The 23,203-nt window shown below is 47.3% G+C and overlaps 1 protein-coding gene across 1 annotated transcript in view; it reads left to right on the top strand.

Moving 5' to 3' along the window:
- The window catches only part of TENM4 (teneurin transmembrane protein 4), a 1,737,111-nt gene that overhangs the window by 1,305,929 nt on the left and 407,979 nt on the right, over nt 1–23,203 (top strand). Inside the window, 1 exon segment of the mRNA XM_064365345.1 lies at nt 4,301–4,570. Within this exon segment, the coding sequence (XP_064221415.1) occupies nt 4,301–4,570 (270 nt within the window).

Genomic DNA, 23,203 nt, shown 5'->3' with positions numbered 1-23,203 from the left:
GACTGGAGCTGGTAAAAGCCTGCCCTGTAGTTCATTCTTAGTTCATTTATTTTCTCGTTCACCCACTCCCTGGCACAGTGAGGTGGTTAGGAGCTGCGCTCCAGTGTCTGCCTGCCTAGAGCTGAGTCAGGCTCCCCTCTAAGTCTCAGTCCTCAACTGTTAGATGGGAGTGAGAAGCCTCTGTGTTGCATTGAATTGTTGTGGGGACTTAATGAGATGTCCTTTAGGTGGTAAGCATGATAATATCAAGTAAGTGCTGAATAAATGTTAGTTCCTAGTTTTGCTATTCATTCAACAAACGTGTTTAGCAGTTTCTTTGTGTTAAGCCCTGTGTGACCTTGAGAGGAAGATTTTCTTTCCTGAGATGGCTGGACATGAAAACTTAGTAATCTGTAGGCTCTCCTGGTGCCTGGCTCCCTCTCCTGCACTTCCTACCTACAGTAGTCCCCAAAGCCTATTCATCCTGCCCCAGTATTCAAATCCATCCTCCTTAGCCATTCCCTCTGCCACTTCCCAGTGCAAGCCATTATCATTTTTCTTGGAGGATTAACCACAATCACTCCCCTTCACCCAGAGTTGCCCACCTCCAGCCATTCTCTGCATTGCAGCCAGATGAGGCTAGGGGTGACTCCCTGTTGCCCTTAAACTGAGCTTCCTCTAGCAAAGAACTCTTTCCCCAAATCTGTTTCTGTTTTTCTACACTTTTCTGTCCCGTGACTCTCCACACTCCACCACTCCTGGGCCAGCCGTGCTGAACTGCTCAGCTTTCCAGATCTGCCGTGATACTTGTTTCCTACCCTGGTGCCTCGGTGATTCCTGTTTTTCTGCCTGCAGAGGCTTGAGCCCTCTATGATGCCTGTCGGGTCATGACCACTCCTTGACAATTTGTGCAGCCCACCCTGGTTTTGCTCTGGCCTTCTCCCCCTTCATAGACAGGGTCAGCTGAGTACTGTGCTATGTAATTTATATGCATTTTGACAATGTTATTTAATTCTTACAACAACCCCAGGGTGAATCATTTGCCCAAGATCACAGAGGTAAGAGGAGCTGGCCACATGCACACACACACACCACATCTATGACCTCTTCATTTCCAGTCTCTCCCACAGGCCTGTATCCACGTGAAAGCTGACCTGTTAGCAGGGCTGCCTGTGAGGCTTGAAAAATGAGCAGTCCCCTTCCCAGGTTATGGTTAAGGCTCAAACTCCAGCATCAAACAGACCTAGATTTGAACTGTGGCTCTGCCATTTTTACTATTTTCAGCTACTTCACCTGTGCAAAGGGATAAATAGTACCTAATAGGTGGTGATGATTGATGAGAACTGTAAATAAAACACTTGACACCAGTACCTGGCACAGAACAGATGCTTCAGAAATGCTACCTGCTATTAATTGTCACCTCTGGATCTCACTGAGGGGAAGAGACAAAATGGTCTCTCGAAGCTTTTCTCTCTCTCTGTCCTGCCCATAAGTAACAGAGCTCAGTGAACCCTGGTTGGCTTGGAGCTAGCACCAGAGGCTCAGGGAAGGAGCAGCTTTTTGTCTTTGTAAATAACAAATAAGCATTCTCATCTCATAGGCAGGCATATGCGTAGCTGTTTACAAAATACTTTCCCTCAGATTATCACCCTGGATCCTCAAAAATCCTTTGAAGGTAGCAGGTCATAGATTATCATCCCATTTTAAAGACAAGAACATTGAAGCTCAGGTGATCAGCAGCCCAAGATTGCACAGTTGAGTCAGATGGGATGTCAACTCATGCCCTGGGCCTCAGGAAAGAGGCCAAACGGACATAAAGCAAGTAAACCATGAGGACTTCTTAAATTGGATGAAATAAATCTTCCAAACTCACACATCAGAGGAGCTGACTGGCTCAACAGGATTACTGAACCCTTAGAGTGGGTCCTTACCTTGCATTTCTCCAGTCCCGAGATGTCTTAGCTCACTGGTATTGATGCTGAGTCTGGCTCCTTAAAAGGGTATGCAGAACAAGCCATATGGAAATCAATGCAGCGCAGGCTGCTTGTTGCAAACAAATTTGATTTTTCACTTAATGTAAGAGTCATTCTTCATAACACGAGAGCGGCTTCTCTTGAGAGGGCTGGCCCAGCAGAGCACAGCTAGAACTGTGGACGGGGGCAGAGGGTGAGAGCAGGACAGGAGAGAGGAGTGTAGATCAGACAGTGGCCGGGGTGTGTGATGTGCAGGGAGAGCGGGAAGCAGACTGAGGAATTTAGGCTCTAATTTGGCATTTTCTTTTTTTCTTAGAAGGTGAGCAAAATAGGAGGGCAGATTGGAGTAGGGCACGGAGGAATAATATGCAAAATGCTCAACATCTGGTTGGCCCAGCTTCTAACCAATCAGAATGTCTGCCTGGCCACTGAGCAGAGCCAGCAAGCTTCTGTTGTGCCCGGTCTGCTGACATTAACCCTTTGTTTAGTAACTGGATCATGAGGAGATTGGGGGTATCAGGAAGGGGCTGGAGCAGCCGGAGCAGAGGCTAAGAGGCACTGGGTGTGGAAGGAGGCACTGAGGTGGCTTGGCATCAGTTATTTACCAAGCTGTGTGGAAGTATTTCATGACTGTAACCTGGCATCAAGGCTATCCCAGCCTGAGCCAGCTGGGAAGGAGGCCTGAGGTACACGTCCACCCACGGCCACAGCCTAGCACAGCAGCAGCACCCCAGCTGGTCTCTCCTCCCCACTTGTTTCTCCCCTTATCCATTGTCCAAAGTACTGCCAGAGTGTGTGTGTGCACGTGTGTGTGGTTAGCTAACTTTTATGGGGCACCTACTCTGCAGCAGCTGTGATAGGTATTAGATCCAGATGACTAGGACACACCCGGGAGCACAAGGGTTATTTGTAAGAGTGAAACACACATCATAATAGGATGTCATCTCTGCTGGCTCCCCTCCTACCTCTCTGGCAGTTGCCTCTCACTTTCTTTTGCAAGCTTGTCCTATTTGGTCCCGGCCCAGGATCCTCCTAATGCTTGGGCATCCACCTCTTCTGCCTTCTCACTTGTCATTCCCTACATTGTCTCATTACAAACCTCTCCTCTAAGCTCCTCACCCCAATATCCCACCTTCTGCCTCTGCACTCCAAGCACACCCTCTGTGGACCTCCCCACTGTGAACTTGCACACGTAATCATGTGTTTGGTTTTGTCTCCTCTACCTGACAAAGAGTTCTGTAAAGTCAGGCAGTGCATCCTGTTTACTGCTCTATCTCAGTATAGGCCCAGGGTCAGCGTGACTTGGTTTACATGTGGGTTCTGCCTGATTATAAGTCCGGTTTCCCAGATCATCACTTTAAGTGGGATCTGACCCTTACTGCCTTTGTATACTCCCTCTTCCTCATCCCACCCCAACACATTCCTGGAAATACCAGATATATGGGAGAAGCTGTTCCTGAATAGACATGGAATTCACGTGCAGGAGTGACAGGGAGGCTGGTTTTCCATAAAATCAGCATTCTCTTTGTCACTTAAATACTAATCCTAGGTGAACTTCTCTCACCCACATCCAAGCCTCCGTCCTAGGCATTGCCAGGCCTGCCCAAGCCCTCAAGAGACCTGTCTCTGCCAGTTCCCTACCACAGCCCCACCTGGGGTGAGGGAGCAGCAGGCGGAGCCTTTTTCCTGGTGCGAGGCTGACTTTTCTCTGCCAGTTCCCATCTTCTTCACTCTCAAGCTTCAGGCTTTCTTGACCTGGCAAGAAAGGGACTTCTGGCCCCAAGGGAGCCATTTAGCTCTCCTCCACTGGGCTTCTGCCCTGCTCAGGACTTGCTGACAAGTCCTCCCTGGAAAAGGACACCTGAAGCCCTCAATTCACTATAGCAGGCATTTATTGAGCCCCTTCTGTGTATTGCATTTTATTCTAGGAATTTAAGAGTAAACAAGACATGGTGCCTACCCTTGTTGAGGTCACCTCCAGCAGAGGGGCAGACCCTTAAACAACTCTGCTGTGCAGTATGGCCAGGGCCAAGGACTCTGGAAAGATCCTGGAGAAAGTTGCAATGAATTCTGCACAGGTGTTGGTATTGGGGTAGATTTCACAGAGCAGGCGCCATTTGAGTTGACGCTTAAAGGAAATGGAGGGTTCACGCTGGTGAACAGGGGGCAGAAAAAGCCCTCCAGACAGAGGCAATCACTTGAGCAAAGGCAGGGGCACAGAATGCCACAACAAGTTCAAAGAATGACAGTGACTCCTGGGGTAAGAAGGCCAGGCTTCGGGCAGAGGCAGAGGCAGAGATGGACCTCTTCTCAGCGCCCTAACCAAGCTCACCTGTGTTTCCTCCCAGGTGCCAATTTCACTCTGCGGGAGCTGGGGCTAGGAGAAGTAACGCCCCCTCACGGGACCCTGTACCGGACAGACATTGGCCTCCCCCACTGCGGCTACTCCATGGGGGCCGGCTCCGATGCTGACATGGAGGCTGACACGGTGCTGTCCCCTGAGCACCCTGTGCGGCTGTGGGGCCGGAGCACACGGTCAGGGCGCAGCTCCTGCCTGTCCAGCCGGGCCAACTCCAACCTCACGCTCACCGACACCGAGCACGAAAACACTGAGACTGGTGAGTGGCTGGTTTGGCCTGTGCCAGGTGCCTGGGTTGTGGGGCTGGGGTTTTATTGACAATATTGACTTCCTGCTCCATCGCCAGGGGCTCTGGTGAAGTTGGTGAAAAATTGCTTTGCTCTCAGAGGTCAAAAGTCAGAGTCTCTTGCAGTCATGTGAAATGCCCACCCTTGAGTGACATGCATGAAATGGAGTCGCTGCTTTTTCCTTCCGGATTAGGGAGGCACATAAGGCTCTGGGTCATTGCTTCCAAGATGCCTGTGTGCAGGGGAGCAGGGAGGGCACTCACAGTGGTAACACAGCCCCCATAGTGTGTCCTCTGTGAAATCAGCAAGGCCTGGTCCTGCCTGAATCCTGCTCGTGCCATCTCTAGCTCCAGGTGCCCAGCAGTCCTGGGCAACCTCCAGGAATGCTGTCCCACCCCAGCTTCTTATGTGGTTCAGAGGATGGCTTCCAAACAAAAGCTGTCATTTTGGGATAACTTATATCTTGAGGTTTAGAGGAGATGTCAAAGGATACAGAGTTTCAGTTAATAGGAGGAATAAGTTTCTGAGATATATTGCACAGCATGGCGACTATAGTTAATAAGCATGCATTCTATATTTCAGAGTTGCTAAAAGAGTAGATTTTTAAATACTCTGCCACAAAAAAATAAGTATGTGAGATAAGGGACATGTTAATTAACTTGATTTAATCGTTCCACAGTGTATACATGTATCAAAACATCCTATTGTGCCCTATAAATATATGCAACTATTATTTGTCTATTAAAAAGAAAGTGAAAAGACAAAAGAAATAAATTTTAACAATTAAAACTTGAGGTTTTGCCCCAGCTTCCCCCTGATCCCCGGGAAGTGCCAGCTCCACACTCCCTATTCCTCTCTCCTCCCTGTGGCTCCTTCCCAAGGCCTGAGAGAGGCTGTGGGAGGAAAGGATGACATCTGGTTCCCATGCCTCCTTTTCATGGTGGAGGAAAGGGAGCCCAGTTTCAGTGTTTTCCTCTTTCCTCTCAGGACCTTGCTGGCAGCATTCTGAGGGGCTCTAAGTCTAACGCAGTCCGTGGAGACTAGCCCGCCGGAGGCAATCTCCCGCTCTGTGTATTTCATGCATAGCTTTGCTGAGGCAGGTCAGCACCAGGGTGGGTCCTGCCGGGTTCTGGCAGCAAAGCCTTAGAAACAGCGGCAGAGCCCAGGCACAGCCCCAGCACCTGGAGGGCTGCTTCTGGGAAGTACAGTGAGGAGGAGGTCCGCTGGTGCTTCCACACCAGAACCAGCAAAAGGCTGTGGGGAGGGCAGTCGGAATTAGTAATAGAACAGGAGGCACTGAACCTGGTGTCAGTGCCCCCTGCTGGCTTCCAGCTTCAAATGTAGATCCTTGTGATTCCTGGCCTGGATTCCCGTGGATCAGGGCAGGGACCAGGTCAGAGATGAGGCTTAAACGGGTTAGTCTCTGAAGAGGAGTCTTCAGCTGAGTGGTGCAAAACCAAGATTGACCCCCAGATTGGGGATGGGCAGGAGACCACGCATGGTCAGGTTCAGATGGGGAAATGTATCCCCTTAGGGTCCAGAGTCCCATGCAGCCAGTTCCAAAGGTGTATCCTGCCACCCCTCCCAGAGGACTCACATGTTCTCCCAGGGAGCCTGTGTACTTGTCTAGGGGTGGGAGGGTGGCAATGACTTGGGTACTGGGTACTGGCATGGCAGTGTCACTCTCTCTTGGCCCTCAGCCAGCCCTGTGAAGGAGCCTATGACCTCAGCACTAGAGCAGTTTCCCTCTCTATGGTGGGAAGCCACCCACACTCCCTCACCCACCTTCCCAAGGCCATGCCCAGCCAACAGCCCTGCCTCTCCCCACCCCAACACACACTGAACTTGAGCACTAAATTGAAGGGCAGTGCAGGGCCTGGCACAAAGAGATTAGGGTCTGTGCCACCACACCACAGCAGGCGGCAGGGAGCCCCAGTTCTGTTAATGGTCTAGGGTGTGGTATTGGGTGAATAATATCCTTTCTCAGGACCTCAGTTTCCTCATCTATAAAATAATTTAAATGAAATTACCATTCCCTGATCTGAAAATGTTAATTCTTAGATGAGGTAGAGGGACGTTCTGTGGTCGAATAATGTAGGAAACTGTGAATTAAACAAACTTAAACCAGTTTCTGTACTGCAGGACTTCTTAGAGTTTTTAAGATGTTAATGTGCATGCTAACAGATAAATTACCCAAGGAGGGATGTATGCAGCATTCCGCAGATCGATTTGACCACAGAACTCCTTCATTCTCAGAGCATCTGGTGGGACCAGTGTTCTAATCAACACCTTTTGGGTCTAGCTGAGCTAAATGACCTGTAGGACCTTCTAGATCTAGAATTCTTGGATTCTAAGTGCGTGCACAAAATGAAGGTCCACAAGAGGAAAATGATAATAATAACAACATTGATACTTCATAGTTGTGTGGCTGGGCATGATGGCTCATGCCTCTAATCTCAGCACTTTCAGAGGCCGAGGTGGATGGATTGCTTGAGGCCACGGGTCCAAGACCAGCCTGGGCAACATGGCAAAACCCCATCTCTACTAAAAATACAAAAATTAGCCAGGCATGGTAGTGCACACCTGTAATCCCAGCTACTCAGGAGGCTGAGGAAGGAGAATCACTGCAACCTAGGAAGTGGAGGTTGCCATGAGCCAAAATTGCAACACTGCACTGCAGCCTGGACAACAGAGTGAGACTCTGCCTAAAAATAATAATAATTAATAGTTGCTGCCGATTATCTGAACCTAAGTACAGTGCTAACTGCTTTAGCTATATGATCTCATTTACTCCCCCTACAATCCCTTGAAGAAGGTTTTATTATCCCCATTGTACACAGTAAGGAAGCCGCAGCCCAGAGAAGTTAAGAAACCTGCATAGGTCACACAACTAGCAAGATGAGATTGGAACTCAAGCCTATATGACTCTAAAATCTGTACTCTTATAGCCCTGGTTCTAGTGAATTCCCTCTGTAGCAGAATAATTGGGTTATTTGTTCTTTTGAAGCCTTCTTGCCATGGTGACTAATGATCATTTTCCATAAAGTCATGACAGAAAGAGGTGCACACCGCCCACATTATTGTATATTCCCTGAGAACTGAATTACAGCTTAATTAAGCCTCTGTTGGGTGATAATGACGTATTCACCAAGCCTGAAGAGTTTCAGCCTTCGATAATGGGGACGGAGAAATGGCTGCCTGCTCCCCTGGCCACGTTGTCATCTCGTTATGATCATCTATTTCCATACTAGCGACAAAACTCAAAGCCTCACTGTACTTAGGCGAGGAGGTGAGCAGATGAATCTAATAAAGGGCTTCTGTTTCCCACATCCCTTCCAAGCCTGGACTCCCTAAACCTACACTCCCCACAGGTGTCTACTCAATCCAGGTTGGGAAGTTACATTAACAGCTTTGTTATGCGGTACTCAGGTCTAAATAATAACAGCAATCATGGGAGTGACTCCCTTTTATTCACTGATTAGGTTCATATTCCTCTTATTCACACTATTATCTCCCCAAATGATAGCTGGGGAAACTGAGGCACTGAGCGATTAAAGGCTGTGCAGAGGGCCACATGTCTGGTTGGGCTGGAGCCAGGCTCTACCACAAAAGTCCTGGCTCCTTTCAGCCTCTTTCTCCCTTTTCTTTTACCTTCCCACTCTCCCATCTTTCTCTAGTTCTGCCTGACCTCATGGAACCCCTGGGCCCCAGCCAGCTCTCTGCTTTTCCTGTGATGAGAACTCGGATCTCACCATCAGAACAGGGCTCAGTTCCACTGGACCTGTCAGTCAACCCATCACAGTGTGGTCACTTCTCAGGAGTAGAGCAAAGCCAGCAACCTCAGGGAAATGTGCAATTGCCTTTAATCCCCCAGCAACTCAGTGCCATTCCCATTTGCCAAATGGCAAACCTGAAGCTCCAAACTGAGACACAACAGCCAGTGAGTCAACAAGTTGGCAGAGTTTAGATTTGAAGTCTGGTCTCTCTGATGGCCTGAGCCATCTCTATAGTCTGAGCCTTTTGCCTGCCTCCATCTGAGTCTACAAGCATCTTCAGCTCTCAGTTGAGGCCACCAAAAATGTACAACCAAGTTCTCAGAGATCCTTACCAGATAAATGTGAAATGTGAAGCATAACCCCCGGCAACCTCCAGCCACAGGAACATTTACTCTGCCTCCACACCCGGCCTTGCATTAGTCAATAGTAATTGTCAACAGTATTGATAGCGGCAGAGGCTTTTGCTGAGGTCACAGTGATGCTGCATGCAGCGGCCATCAATAATAACTTTTATGGGGTCCATTAAAGACAATTTCTGCCCCTGAAGGTTAATGTCAGCAGCTTTTATGTCACTGCTTAATATCTAAAATAAATACAGAATTGACTGGGTAATGTAAACACAAATCTTCCTACTCAGGGCCTTCAGGCAGAGCCAGCCCTCAGGCCTCTCCTCTCCTGCCGGGAGAGGCCAGCAGGCTGGGGGACAGTGAGAAGCTGGCATGTCAGGAACACAGTCGGCATGCAATAGATGTTTTTTAGATATCAAAAGTTGCAATCTGAGCTTCACTCCCAAGCACCGGGTCAAGCTGACACAGTGTCTTTTGTGGACTCATTCTGTAATTCGTCCCACGGCTATACCGAGCTCCTTCATTGTGCAGCGTTATTCTAGGATGTGGACTCTAGATGACCCGTTGGGGAGGCAGGGCTCCGACCACCTCGTGGCTCTTTAATGGAGGTGCAGCAGGCAGCGTTTCAGAGTGGAAAAAGAATGCTAGTTTCAGAGTCCAGTGAGGAGACCTGGCCTCAAGTCCTGGTTGTACCAGTCCCAGCTCTGAGATCTTGGGCAAGTCATTTCACCTCTCGGAGCCACAGTTTTGTCATTTTAAAAAGAGCATGTCAGTGGTTACCAGGGACTAAGAAGAGGCTGATGGGGAGTTACTGTTTAATGGGTACCGATTTTCAGTTTGGGATAATGAAAAGTTTCAGAGGAAAGTCAGAGTAATGGATGCACAACAGTGTGACTACACTAATGCCACTGAAATATATTCCTCAAAATGATTAAAAGGATTAAATGTTATATATTTTTCACATAATAGAAAAAAATGCAAAAGCAGCATGCCATCTTCCTTCCTTGAAGTGTTGCTACGAGCCTGTACTACAGCATTTGTGGAGCGTCTGGTCCGTGTTGGGCCTTAATTCACAGGAGCTATTAATATTAATTTTTTAAAGAGCTGGATGATGACAATAAAGGAGCAGTTCATTTTGCCCTGAGGGCACAAAGGCTCATTCCTTCATTCCACTCTTGTTATGCAAGGGGCTTGAAAGCCTAGTAGGATTTCACTGAGTCTGAGGGATCTGAGAGAGGCATTCCCAGTAGAGACAATTGCCTGAGCCAAGGCTTGGAGGCATGCAGAAGCATGATGGGGCTGGGGAACAGTAAGAATGTACTCCAGATTTAATCCCAGTGGCAAATTGAGAAATCTACTTTGAAAGGAAACAATGAAACAGAATCACAATTACCACCGCCCCCCCACACCCCAAATTATCAAGCAGCCTGGTGTCAAAAGGGAAATTATTGGTTAACCTAATTAGGCAGCCAAATTGCTCATTGAGAGTCAGTAGATTAGGTGAGCATCTCCAAAACACAGTGAGAAAGGAGCTCATTACCAATTAATTCCATTTATCCTCTGCTCTTCCTGCCCCCATACCCATGAGACTTGGGTTTAAAAATCTATAAGAATATCTATCGTTGGCCGGGCGCGGTGGCTCAAGCCTGTAATCCCAGCACTTTGGGAGGCCGAGGCAGATGGATCACGAGGTCAAGAGATCAAGACCATCCTGGTCAACATGGTGAAACCCCGTCTCTACTAATACAAAAAATTAGCTGGGCATGGTGGCGCGTGCCTGTAATCCCAGCTACCCAGGAGGCTGAGGCAGGAGAATTGCCTGAGCCCAGGATGCGGAGGTTGCAGTGAGCCGAGATCGCACCATTGCACTCCAGCCTGGGTAACGAGAGCGAAACTCCATCTCAAAAAAAAAAAAGAATATCTATCGTTAAGTCCCAAGGTGGTCAAAGTACTGCAGCAACCCAACCCATTGTACAATGGGACACCATCTTCTAGGGTGGGAAGTTAGATCCCATCCGCTCGGGTGGGATCGGGCCCACATTGGATTACTCTTCTGCTTTGGAAGCCAGTGCACAGCCCTCCCAGGAAGGCAGAGGGGCTCCATGTTTTCAAGAAATTAGAGTCCCCTACCAGACAGAGCTATCCACGTAAATCTTGTGCATGCTGTAAGCCCTTAGTCTCCCAAGAGAACTAAGTAGAGCCTGGTAGAGCCAGAGCCTTTGAGCCTCTAAGAATCTGTAAGCTAGAGGGAACCTTGGAGACAACAAGCCCATCAACTCTTAACCTTCCCTCATTTTCTAGCCCAGGACACAGAGATTTGGAGCAGTTGGGTATATCGTTGAAGGGTGCACAGCTAGTCAACGTCAGAGCCAGGGTGTGAATCAAGATCCATCCCACTATAGTGCTCATTATCCTTCTGGACCACTGTGTGCTACAGTCTTTTTTGTTTTATAGAGACATGTTTATGTTAGCTCAACCCATAAAATATATAAGATCTGAGAGATGATTCTAGCTATATCCAGAACATAAACTTCTTTGTCAGCATTACAAAATTCCAGAAAAGAAAGTGAACCCAGGCTGGCGCAGTGGCTCATGCCTAGAATCCCAGCACTTTGGGAGGCCAAGGCGGATGGATCACGAGGTCAGGAGATCGAGACCATCCTGGCTAACATGGTGAAACACCGTCTCTACTAAAAATACAAAAATATTAGCCGGGCATTGTGGCATGCACCTGTAGTCCCAGCTACTTGGGAGGCTGAGGCAGGAGAATCGCTTGAACCCAGGAGGCAGAGGTTGCAGTGAGACAAGATCATGCCACTACACTCCAGCCTGGGCGACAGAGCCAGACTCCATCTCAGAAAAAAAAAAAAGTGAATCCATAACCTATTAGAAGTGATCAGGACCTGGAGATTACAGTGGGCTGTTCTCAAATTATGACATGCTAGAGAAATGACATTTGAAGTACATGTTTTAGAGGGTTAAGAGAAATATTCCACCAGGACGTATCTGAGAAGGCTTTATGGAAGAAGTGCTGGTCCCTAGGTTTTGAAGGCTGGAAAGCACTTTAACAGGCAAAGGGTAGGCAGAGGGGATGTTTTATGTGGGCAAAGCTTGGGGGTAAACCAGTCGAAGGTGTGTCACATGAGGCTAGAACATAAGTGTGTGCAACTGGGAATAGGGAGGCAGTGTCCTAGGAGATAAGGTTTGCAAGTTAGTTGGATTGTCTGTCATTCCACAACAATTTGTTGAGCACCTACTATGTACCAGGCACTCTTTTAGGTACTGGGGTTCCAGCAATGATCAAAGCAGACAAAACTGCCCCCTCTGATGAAGATTACATTTTAGTGGGGAGATTGATGATGAACAAGATGAAAAATAAATAGCATAGGTTGTTTCTCTATAATAGTTGTTATGGAAATGGGGACAGTGAGTCCCAGGGTATGTCTGGGTGGTGGTGGTTGCAGTTGTAAATATGGTAGCCAGAGAAGGCTTCATGGAGAAGGTGACATTTGAACAAAGCCTTGTGGTAGGTGAGGGAGCAGGCTGTGAGGATGTCTGGAAGAAAAGTGATCTTGGCAAAGGTGCTAGAGCCTTGAGGCAGGAGTGTGTGTGTGGCTAGTTGAAATGCAGCAAGGAGGCCAGAGTGGCTAGATGGTAGAGGAGGCCAAAGAGGGGAGGGGAGGCCAGTGTGTGCAGGCGTGTGTGCGGGCCGGTGCGGGGGAGCCACGGGAGGGTTCTGAGTAGAGAAGTGATGAGGTCTGACTAGTGCTTGAACAGGATCATTCTGGAAGCTGTGTTGAGAGTAGTCTAACAGGCAAAGGCTGAAGTAGGCAGCTCTTGCAGTCATCCAGGAGAGAGACGACAGGTGATCAGGTTAGAGTGAGCCATTGGTGAGGAATGGGCGAGGGATGTAGTTCGCTGAGGTGCGGCAGTGAGGGTACTACCTGTACCTGTGGAAGGGGATAGAACTTTCTCTTCCCTGTTGCTCCCCAACATCTTGTTAGCATTGAGGATGACTTCAGTACTCTAAAGTTCTATGACCAGAATGGCTTGCCAGTACTCTAAGGATAGAGGGCTCACCTCTGACCCTTCTCCCAGCCTCACACCTAACTTGACCCAGTTCCGGTCCTTTAGCCACAGCCTGCCCCATGCCGCACCCCGCGCTTTCTTGTTCTTAGCCCACGGCTTTGGTCCTGAGCCGCATCCCTTGCCCACTCCTCCCAGCACACCCCATCCCGCTGCCGGTCATCTTGGTTTCTGACCTTGCTGCCTGACTCCCTCACCCAGCCGTGCCTTATCTTCCCACGAGACTCTTGGAATCATCATTTTTTTGATACAATCTCAGCTTCCCTTTAAGCCATAATTTTAGCCCTTCCTTCTGCTTGGTTGCCTCAAGCTGCCTTAGTGGAGTTTGACATGGGGCCTCCTCTCCGTAGCATCGCATCTGCTGGAATTGCCTGTGATCTGGGAGCCAACACCTGACAATGGCTACTAGCCTTGTGGTTCTTAGGAGTCCCTTTAAGAAGTCGTGGCCCAGACTAAATGCACACCCTAACCACTTCCCACTGGCAAGCTCTGTGACTCTCCCTGGCGGCAGCACATACTAACACAGGAACACCTTTCTTCTGAAAGGGCAAGGGAGGAAAAGGAAGGCTCAGAGCCATGCTAAATTAAGACAGATTGCATTCCTGAAACTTAGTTAAGACCCGCTGAGTGTGCAGAGAGGTGCAGCAAATGAGAGTTTTGTTTTTAATTTGAGACACCACAACTTTCAATTCCAATGGAGGCAACGACGTGCATGATGACAAACTTCCTACCGAAAGATGTTTGAGAAGCATTTTTCCCTGTCAGTAAGCTCAGCTTTGTCCAAGGAGAGTGGTTTCTGAGGCTACTTGAACTTCATCTGACCCAGGATGACTTCAGGGAAGAAAGAAAATAACCAACATTGGGAAAAGGAGCTTCCTGCCTGTGGGAGCCTAGTTCCAGGGCCAGATGTGTGGAGTCCAGGGATGAATCTGGTTTCAATTCTAGTCTGTGTCACCCGTCCTAGTGTGACTTTGACCTAGTCACTTCTCTCTAAGCGTTATCATAGTTTCCCCATCAGCCAAAAAAGGTCAGTGGAATCTCTGACCAAAAAAGGACAGTGAGATAACTTGGAAGGAGAATAGGCTTTGGCAGCAAGCTTGGAATCCCAACTCAACTACTTAGGAATTGAGTGATTTTGTGCAAATTGCTAAATCCCACTGAGCCTCAGTTTCTTCATCTGAAACCTGGGAATAGATAAACGTCTACCTTCTAAGGTTGTAATGAGAAGAAGGTGATTATGCACGTGAAAAAGCAGGACAGTGTTTTTAAAACTATGGGCCAACCAATCACGAAATAAATTTTATAGCTCAGCACCATCGTTTAAAATAGTAATAAATAGGCCGGGCACAGTAGCTCATGCCTGTAATCCAAACACTTTGGGAGGCCAAGGCAGGCAGATTGCTTGAGGTCAGAAGTTCAAGACCAGCCTGGTCAACATAGTGAAACCCCCAACTCTACTAAAAATACAAAAATTAGCTGGGCCTGATGGTGCACACCTGTAGTCCCAGCTACTGAGGTGGCTAAGGTGGGAGGATCACTTGAACCTGCTGGGAGCCAAGATCATGCCACTGCACTCCAGCCTAGATAACTGCATCTCATAATAAATTAATTATTATTAATAATATAATGAATAGAGAAAAGCAGAATAAAGTATATGGAACATAGTAAGATAAGTATTATTTTGTAAAATTTTTATTCCAGTTACACTTTACATACAACACATGTACTCGAATGTCATGTAAAATATATTTATTATGATAGATTCTAGTAAACACAGGCTTACAAGGTGGTAGCTAGGAGCCAAGTTCCCATGCCTGTGAACTCAGCACTTTGGGAGGCCAAGGTGGGAGGATCGCTTGAACGAAAAATAACAACAAAAAATAGCCAAGGATGATGGTGTGCACCTGAAGTCCCAGCTACTCAGAAGACTGAAGGAGCCTGGGTGATAGAGGCTGCAGTGAGCTATGATTGCACCACTGAACTCTAGCCCGGGTCACAGAACAAGACCCTGTCTCCAAAAAAAAAAAGGTGGTAGCTGGAATATGGCTGCACCTTGTGAATGTTAATTCTCTTCCTTCAAGGACCCCTTAGCTCAAAAATTCCGTGATTCATGATGTAATAGTCTTGGCAAAAAACTGTTGGCCTAGAATGTCTAGGGTCCCCTTTCTGAGAATGACTATGTATCCAGGCGGGGGCTCATGATTCAGCTGAAAGAAGATTGGCTCATTGGATCTGGGATCAGAGATTTACTCAAGGTCACACAGCATGTACAATGATAAAGCTGGAATCCCTAATTTGTAGAACCTGGGTATCTCTCCTCTCCCCTCCCCCAGCTCCCTTCTATGTAAATGTTCACTGGGATGATTAATAAGCCCTAGAGTAGCTGTGGGCTGTAAGGACAGCAGGAAAAGCATCCCCAAACAGGGAGAGCTGACTTAGGAAGACGCAGGGGCTGGATGAGGCATAAGCTGGGTTCACACACCCAGCTGGATCTCTCCACTGAGCACAAAGGCAACTGGAGAGGAACCCAGAGCAGATAGCAATGGGCGCAACATGAAAGTAGCATGTCAAGAGAAATCTGGCTTCTCCCAACCCATAGATCCTTACCACAAATTTAATTTCACACTGATCAACCCAGGCAGATGGATGGACCACCATATAGAAATGGCTTGCTTTCCTTTGACTTCTTGCTGGAAGGGAGCATAAGGAGTAAAGGATGAAGAGGGGCTCCAGGAGTTCATCTGGGTTTGATACATGAAGCCCGGAAGGCAGCAATTACCCATACCCCACAAAATGCCTCTTTCAGAAAGAGTCCATAGGGATGACCAGACCTTCCCTGAAACTCTCCCCAAAGTGACAAGCCCAGCTTCCTCTGATAGTGGGAAGCAGCAGCAATGAGGAAAAGGAGCATTGGACTTGCAGTCAGAGGGCATGGGTGTGACTCCTGGCTGGTCGGGGTGTATAGGAAATAGCAAAGATCTATTATGACTAAAGTCTGTGAGATCAAGAAAAAATGAGGCCACGGAGGAGAGCTGGGCTCCATCATGGCAGGGGATGGTTCTGAATTACTGGCTCAAGAGTTCAACCTTTGCCCTGAAGGTGATAGGAATCACAGGAATATTTTAAGCAGGGAGAGGTTACAGGTGATAAATGCCTTCCCTGATTCATGCGAGAACGGACATGCCATCTAGAGTGGTCTTCTTCTTGAGAAGACTGCAATCGCCTTTAGCTTTGAGTTACTAGCAGTTTAAATAAATAAAGCTGCAGGTCTGGCTGGAAACTACATTCATAAAGCATTTGCCCTGGATAAATAACTAACCATGAACTTGTCAAGAACCTCAGGTCCCGCCTCTGCCAAAATTTGACTTTGATTTTGTTTATCAGATTTTGTTATCAGATTTTCTTTGTAAAGAGTTTGTTTGCATATATAATTACTATCTTCCTGTCTTAATAAACCTGATTTAGTCTGGGTTTCCTAGAAAGCAGAGCTGAGGCAAAGATTAAAAGCTGATGCTTTATGTAGGAGAAGTAATCTCAGGAACATGAGACAAAGAAAGATGAGAAGCAAAGAAAGGTGATATGTTACCCTGCTGGCCAGTGCCTCAAGACAAGCTGCAAAGACATGCCTCATCTCTAAGCAGGAATGGCTCCTGAGAAGGCTCTCAGGCAGGCTGTATGTACAGTCATGTCTCCAGAGCAGTCTGTGGGAGGAAGGCAAGACAAGCAGTTAATGGGTGCTAGGCAGCAGAATTCAATGGACCAACTGGCCACAGTGGCAGCGAAGTGCTGCCATTGACTGAGGGGCCAGCAGATGGCGGGCCCAAGAGATCCTGAAAGGATGCATAAGCTGTGATGGGTGCTGCTGTTAACCGCTTCTCTCTCCCTCCCTCCCTTTCTTCTTCCCTCCCTCCCTCCCTTTCCCCTTCCCTCCCTCCCTTGCCACATCCCCCTGCTCCTTTCTCTGTGTATTTTTACTCATAAACTCTACCTGTCAATAATTATAAGAGCAATGCTCACTATTTATTGTATACTTACAGTAGACCAGATGGTATGCATTCATTACTTCATTTTGTTACCATGTCAGTCAATGAAACAAGGGTTGTTCCCCATTAAAAAGCGGGCAAAGGACTTGAACAGACACTTCTCAAAAGAAAGCATACGTGCGGCCAAGAAACATGTAAAAGAAAGCTACCATCACTGATCATTAGAGAAATGCACATCAAAACCACAATGAGATATTAACTCATGCCAGTCAGAATGGCTATTACTAAAAAGTCAGAAAGACAACAGATGTTGGCAAGTTTGCAGAGAGAAAGGATGCTTTTACACTGTTGGTGGAGTGTAAATTAAATTAGTCGAACCATTGTGGAAGGCAGTGTGGTGATTCCTCGAAGACCTAGAGGCAGAAATACCATTTGACCCAGCAATCCCCTTACTAGGTATATGTCCAAAGGAATATAAATCATTGTGTCATAAAAGTACATGCACACATGTGTTCATTGCAGCACTATTTACAATAGCAAAGACATGGAATCAACCTAAATGTTCATCAGTGTTAGACTGGATAAAGAGATGTGGTACATATACATCATGGAATACTATGTAGCCATAAAAAAGAATGAGGCCATGTCCTTTGCAGGGACATGGATGGAGCTGGAAGCCATTTTCCTCAGCAAACTAACGCAGAAACAAAAATCAGACACTGCATGTTCTCACTTATAAGTGGGAGCTGAATGGTGAGAACACATGGACAGACTGCAGGGACAGCACACACTGGGATCCATCAGAGGTGGATGTGGAGGGGAGGGAGAGCATCAGGAAGAATAGCTAACCATGACACACGTTTACTTATGTAACAAACCTGAACAACTGGTACATGTACCCCTGAACTTAAAAGTTGAAGGAAGAAAATAGGGGTTGTTATTCCGGTTTTAGAGCTGATGAAATTGAGGCCTCAAAAGCATAAGTAACTTGCCAGCTAGCCAGTCACAAAGCTGATACCTAAACCAGGGCTATCCAAATCCAAAGCTCTTACCCCTAGTCACATTACCTGTTGGAGACAGGAATGTAGAACTACTTTTATGGGTTAAAAAGGTGTCGATGTATCAGCCTAGCCCCTCCAAACAAACACTTGGTGTCTCCAAGTTAAAAGCACATACTCTGGGGTCAGTCTGCCTGGGTTGGAATCTTAGCACTTCCACTTATTAGCTGTGTTACCTTGTGTTAAACAAGGCAGGTCTCTTCACCTCTCCATGCCTCGGTGTTCTCACCTGTAAAATGGAGGTAATTCTGGTATCTTGCTCACAGTGTGGTTGTAAGGATTAAATGAGGTAAGAAAGCTGAAGAACTTAGTATCGTGTCTGGCACACAGGAAGTGCTATATAAGTGTATGCTATTGTTAATTGCACTGCACTTCATGATTTACAAAGTGTTTTCATATTTTGTTTAACATTTGCAACAAGCTTTGAGGTAGATATCAGCCTCATTCTTGTTTGGAAGCGTTCTTGAGATCATGCAGCTGGCGCGTAGTAGAGATGGGATTCGACCCCAGGTCTGTCTGACTCCACACCCACACACAGCTGTTCATAACTCTCTCTGGCAGCTGGTCAGCCTGGCTCTAACTGCCAGAGATGATTCCTTAAGTACCAGGGCCAAGTATGAAAAGGCTCCAGCTAGCCTGATTTTCTTCAGGCCACTTTCTCCCAGTTTGCTCTGTGAGAAGGATCCTTCTTCTGGAAGAAACTCTCCTTCAAATAAATAGCCAAACCCTTTCTGTTCCAAACACTGAAGAGGAGTTTTCTTCCCACCATTGCTCAGCAGCCTGGCTCCTAAATGTGTTTGCTATACTTAGTTCGAGGAGTACCTTAACTACAAAACAAATTGCTTTCCTGGATGTGCCTCCAAGAAGGAAATAAGTGCATAGAACAAACCAGATTCAAAGCATGGTATAAACAAAGGGAAATTGTTTGCAATTCCAGCTGCTTGTAAAGATGCAAGAGGGAGGAGAGAAGGGCCCTCATGGGTGTGAAGTGGGCTGTGAAAGTACGGAAGAAGGTGCTTCAAATAGGAACCAAATGGGCTAAATCAGAAGTTAGACAGCAATTAGAAGTGAGGCGCCTCCAGGCATCTCTCTCTCTCACTCTGCATGCAGCCTCACCTGGGAGCAAAAAGAGGGAAACCGCTTAAACCACAGGATTTACCCTCCTCTCTACCTGCATCCACAGCCTTCAATAATTTATAACCTCAGCAGTAGAGCTAGTGCTAAAAGATGAATTTTACTTAGAGAAAAGATTATGTCATTTTTTTCCCCAGCCAGATTTAGAAAGCTCCTCAAAAGCCTGCTCTGGCAGCCTGACCATTACTGTTCACGTTTAGGGAGTGCATAATAGCTCACAATGCCCTTTAATACCTGGCATTTCACAAATCGTGACGTCATCTCTCCAGTCCAGGGCACCTGAGCCCACACCCTGGCTTTAAATCCTGACAATGAACCTTTGGCCTTGGAGCCTGGGTCTGGATGTGCCCAAGGTTTGGGAAGTTACTAAAAGCACTTAGAGGACTCAGCTTAGAACGGGACTCACAATTAATATTTGCTACAGCAACGGGGGGACGAAAGCAAATCAGCAAAGGGAAAAGGTGCATGGGACAAAGTTCGGAGGAAGCCGGGCAAAAGCTTCCAGGAGTTTTCCTCTCAGCAGAGTCATGTAGGAAGTGCTCTATTTCAACAGCCAGGAGCTGTGATGACACCTGCAAAGTGCTGTCCACCGTGGAATCTCAAGAGACCCAGGGCCCCAAGTGTTGATCAGGAGCTAGTCATATAGGTGCCCTCTGCCTACCATGTACCGAGTTCCAGACTCCCAGAAGGAAATAAGGTGTTTAACATAAACATTATTTGTACAATCTAGGCACAATACAGTCTAGGCACCGATAACCCCTCCTATCATTTAGGACATAGGCAACTGTTTACCAGCCAGGTTCTCAGGCACCAGCCCAAGGCCAGCCTTGCAAGCAGAGCTTTCTAAGGAGGCAGTCTTCCGCCTGCTATGTGAACTCCTTTCTGCCCCCTGCCTCTTAGACTGCCCTCCGATTTGACCAGTAAGTGGCCCTAGCAGACCCCCTAGTGTGTACTTCTCAGGACAGCCTTGTAGTTCTTTCTCTACTCATCGTCCTTCATGCAGTAACTCTTAGAAAGTGATTATAAACTTTATGAGAAATCCTGATAAAGCTCATCACCTGCTAGTGCTGGTGATGACAGTGGAGAGAAAAATGAAACGATGTATCCTGAGTAGGGAGGAAAAAGCCGTGTCCAAACGAATCTCACCATGGGTCAGTGCCACTTGGTCCAAAGTTGTATTGACCTGGGGAATGTGCTGCCCAGTGACTGACTGTGCGCTGCTCCCATTCAGCAAATCTGTGCCAGGCAAGATACTAGTGCTGCCTGGCTGCGGGAAGGCTAAGTGGAACTGGCGTGGTCTCTACGCCAGGGGCTTATGGTGTACAGAAGACAGACACCCACCTAGGCATAGGTCAATGCTATGAACTCCTCTAGGTGACCAGCAGTCAGAGAATCAGCAGAAGAAATGCAGCCCTGCTTGGACAACTGGATAAAATGATGGCTAAGTTACCCTGAAGTTCTAAGCACTCACCAAGGGGGATCTGGGATGGGACCACAGGCAGAAGAATGTCCACCAGAATGATCTCACACCCCCGCCCATCCTGTAACATGGTTTTCAGGAGTTTTGATGGCAAAAGAGGCAAGTTAGAGGTTGTGAGGTCTGGATCCCTGTTTGCTGGAGAAAGTAGGCTATGGAAAAGCTTTACTTGGTAGCCAGGTACAGAAAAGGCCCAGATACCTTGCTACCCCGAAATCAGTCTCCTTGCTAGGTCAGGGTAACACTGAAACCTCTGTTAATACAATCTGTCCAAAGACTACCTGAAACTTACATATATAGTTAGTTGAACAAAGACACAATCACAGACTCTGCAGCACAGAAGCAGCACACCATGTGGTGCTGTTAGGGTTCCGGTAGAAGGTGTTAGGATGTGCGGGAATGGGCCTTGTGTCACATGATTTGAGGGTGGGGTCCAGGATCGGGGCTTTGCTCTAGACTGGATACTGCAAGGGAATGGGCAATTCTCTGCCGGAGTATCTTAATAACTCTTACGTAGAAGGCAGGAAGAATGATGTGAAGTTGAAGTGGTCACCGAAAAAGAGGTGGCAGTCACTCATGTTAGGCAGGATGGGAAGCATCTGGTCGTTGTGTGGTTTGAACAATGTTCTTGTGTTTTTGAGTTCAGACCTGACTGTAGAGTGACCTTGTTTTTGTCTTGATCCATTACAGTCAGAGTTGCCTTGTTTGAGGTTGGTATGTGAAATTGTTGATATTCAACAGGTGAATGCCACCACCTCACTGCAAGTGCCAGGCCAGCTCCTGGCTGTTGGGGACTGACTTTTGCTTTCTTACCCCAAACCAAAAGACAAACAGAAAAATTGCACCAGGTATGACAGGGCTTCAAGAGCCTCCAGTGACCTGTGGCCATGATAAATCTGTGTCTAGGAAAAATAATAATGAAAATGACTTAATAATAGGTGCTATTATATTAATTAAATGCTATTAAATAATTGCTTATTTAATAATTATTACTTAGTTCTTATTACAGGTCAGATATCATATAAACCTGTTTAAATACACCATCTCATTTCATCCTCCTCTTAATAATATCTCTACAAGATTGGTATTTTCTTTTTTTGCAGTTACAGAAATAGGGACTTAAACAAGTTAAGTGCCAGGCCTCAGGGCACCTGCCTAATGAGGCTGAATTCAAGCATAGATATCCGCCTGACTCCAGACCTGCATTCTCCCACTACCCGAGGCCCCCTTGATGCACAGGCACTCAAAGAGAAGGGCTGCCGAGCTATTAGCTGAGGTTGGTCTTAGTCCAAGGAGCCTGAGAGCTCTGAGACAAATCCAAAGTGTGTTCAGAGACAGGGCACTTCCAGGACCACAGACTGTCACGGCCCACAGAAGCCCAGGCCCTGGCAGAGTGTGGTAGTTCCCAGGAGCTACTGTCATTGCACCAGCAAAGCGAGCCCGTCCTGGCCTCCCCAGAGAGCACGAGTGAGCTTGATGTATTTTTTATTCCTGCACAGCTGGCTAATTAATATGAAAAAGAGCTGCCCACTATTGATTAGCTTTATGTTCCACAACGGAGTCTTTATGAAACTCAGTATCTAGAGCTCAAAAGCTGGGGTGAAACGTTTTAAGTGGAACTGATGGGTGACCTCGTCATCCCTGTCAAAGGTCCAGCATTGTTTTGTGGAGGGAGGGGGAGCTCAGAGTCTTAATACCTCTTGGTCAGAGGTATTATTTTTCTTCAGTGCTCCACTTTACATTAGGTTGGTGCAAAAGTAATTATGGGTTTCACCGTTACTTTTAATTAAGTATTATTTCAAGGTAATACTTACCTTGAAAACTTTTCACAGATCGTGTCGATCTAGGCAAAGCCATGGTTTATCTATCTCAGTGTAATCAGGGCCTGGCACATAACATTCCATAAATATGTATGGATTAGAATGGATTCTCATCACGTCTCGATGAATCATCAAGCCCATGTTTCTTATGCTAGACGGAGGCCCAGGAAGAAGAAACAAGAGAATAGAACTCGTATTTATTGGGTGTTGCATTCATCTCCCAGGGCTGCTGTCGCAAAGTACCACCTACCAAGTGCCTTAAAACAACTACAGTTCACTGTCTCGTGGTTCTGGAGAGTAGAAGTCTGAAATAACAGTATGGACAGGGCCGTGCTCTCTCTGAACCCTGTAGGGGAATGCTTCTTTGCCTCTTCCTAGCTGCAGTGGGTTGCTGCCATCTCTGGCACTCCCTGGCTTGCAGCTGCATCACTCCAGTCTCAATCCATTGTCACATGGATCCATTCTCCCTGCAGGGTGCTGTCTTCACATGGCTGCTGTCTTATAAGCACACCAGTCGTATTGGAGTGGGTTCCCACCATCCTCTGCTATGACCTCATCTTAACCAATTACATCTGCAACAACTCCATAACCAGATAAGGCACATTTGGAAGTCCTGGGGTCAGCACTTCAACATGTCATTTTTTGTGGGGGAAGAGTTCATCCCATAACAGATGCCCATTAGGTGCCAAGCACTATGACAGCCCCTTTGAACCCCCCACCCCTCAGAAGCCTGGGTCGTAAGTTTGCAGCTTTTTGGTGCCCCGTGAACTGTAACAGAAGAAACCATTTTGTTGGGAACGATGGAGTAGTTGCCACTCTCCATGCTGGGTCCCGAGGCCTGCCTGCAACGCCCTCCCCGTCTCCCTGGCTGACAGCTCTTCACAGCTGAGCAGGCCGGCTCAGGACACACAATATTATGCCCCT

The sequence above is a fragment of the Aotus nancymaae genome, unplaced genomic scaffold (genome assembly GCF_030222135.1).
Source record: "Aotus nancymaae isolate 86718 unplaced genomic scaffold, 86718_ANA_hifiasm-v0.15.2.pri h1tg000059l, whole genome shotgun sequence".
NCBI classification, from domain to species: Eukaryota; Metazoa; Chordata; class Mammalia; order Primates; family Aotidae; genus Aotus; species Aotus nancymaae.
The sequence above is the reverse complement of the archived record's forward strand: the minus strand, read 5'-3'. Positions and strand labels throughout refer to the sequence as shown.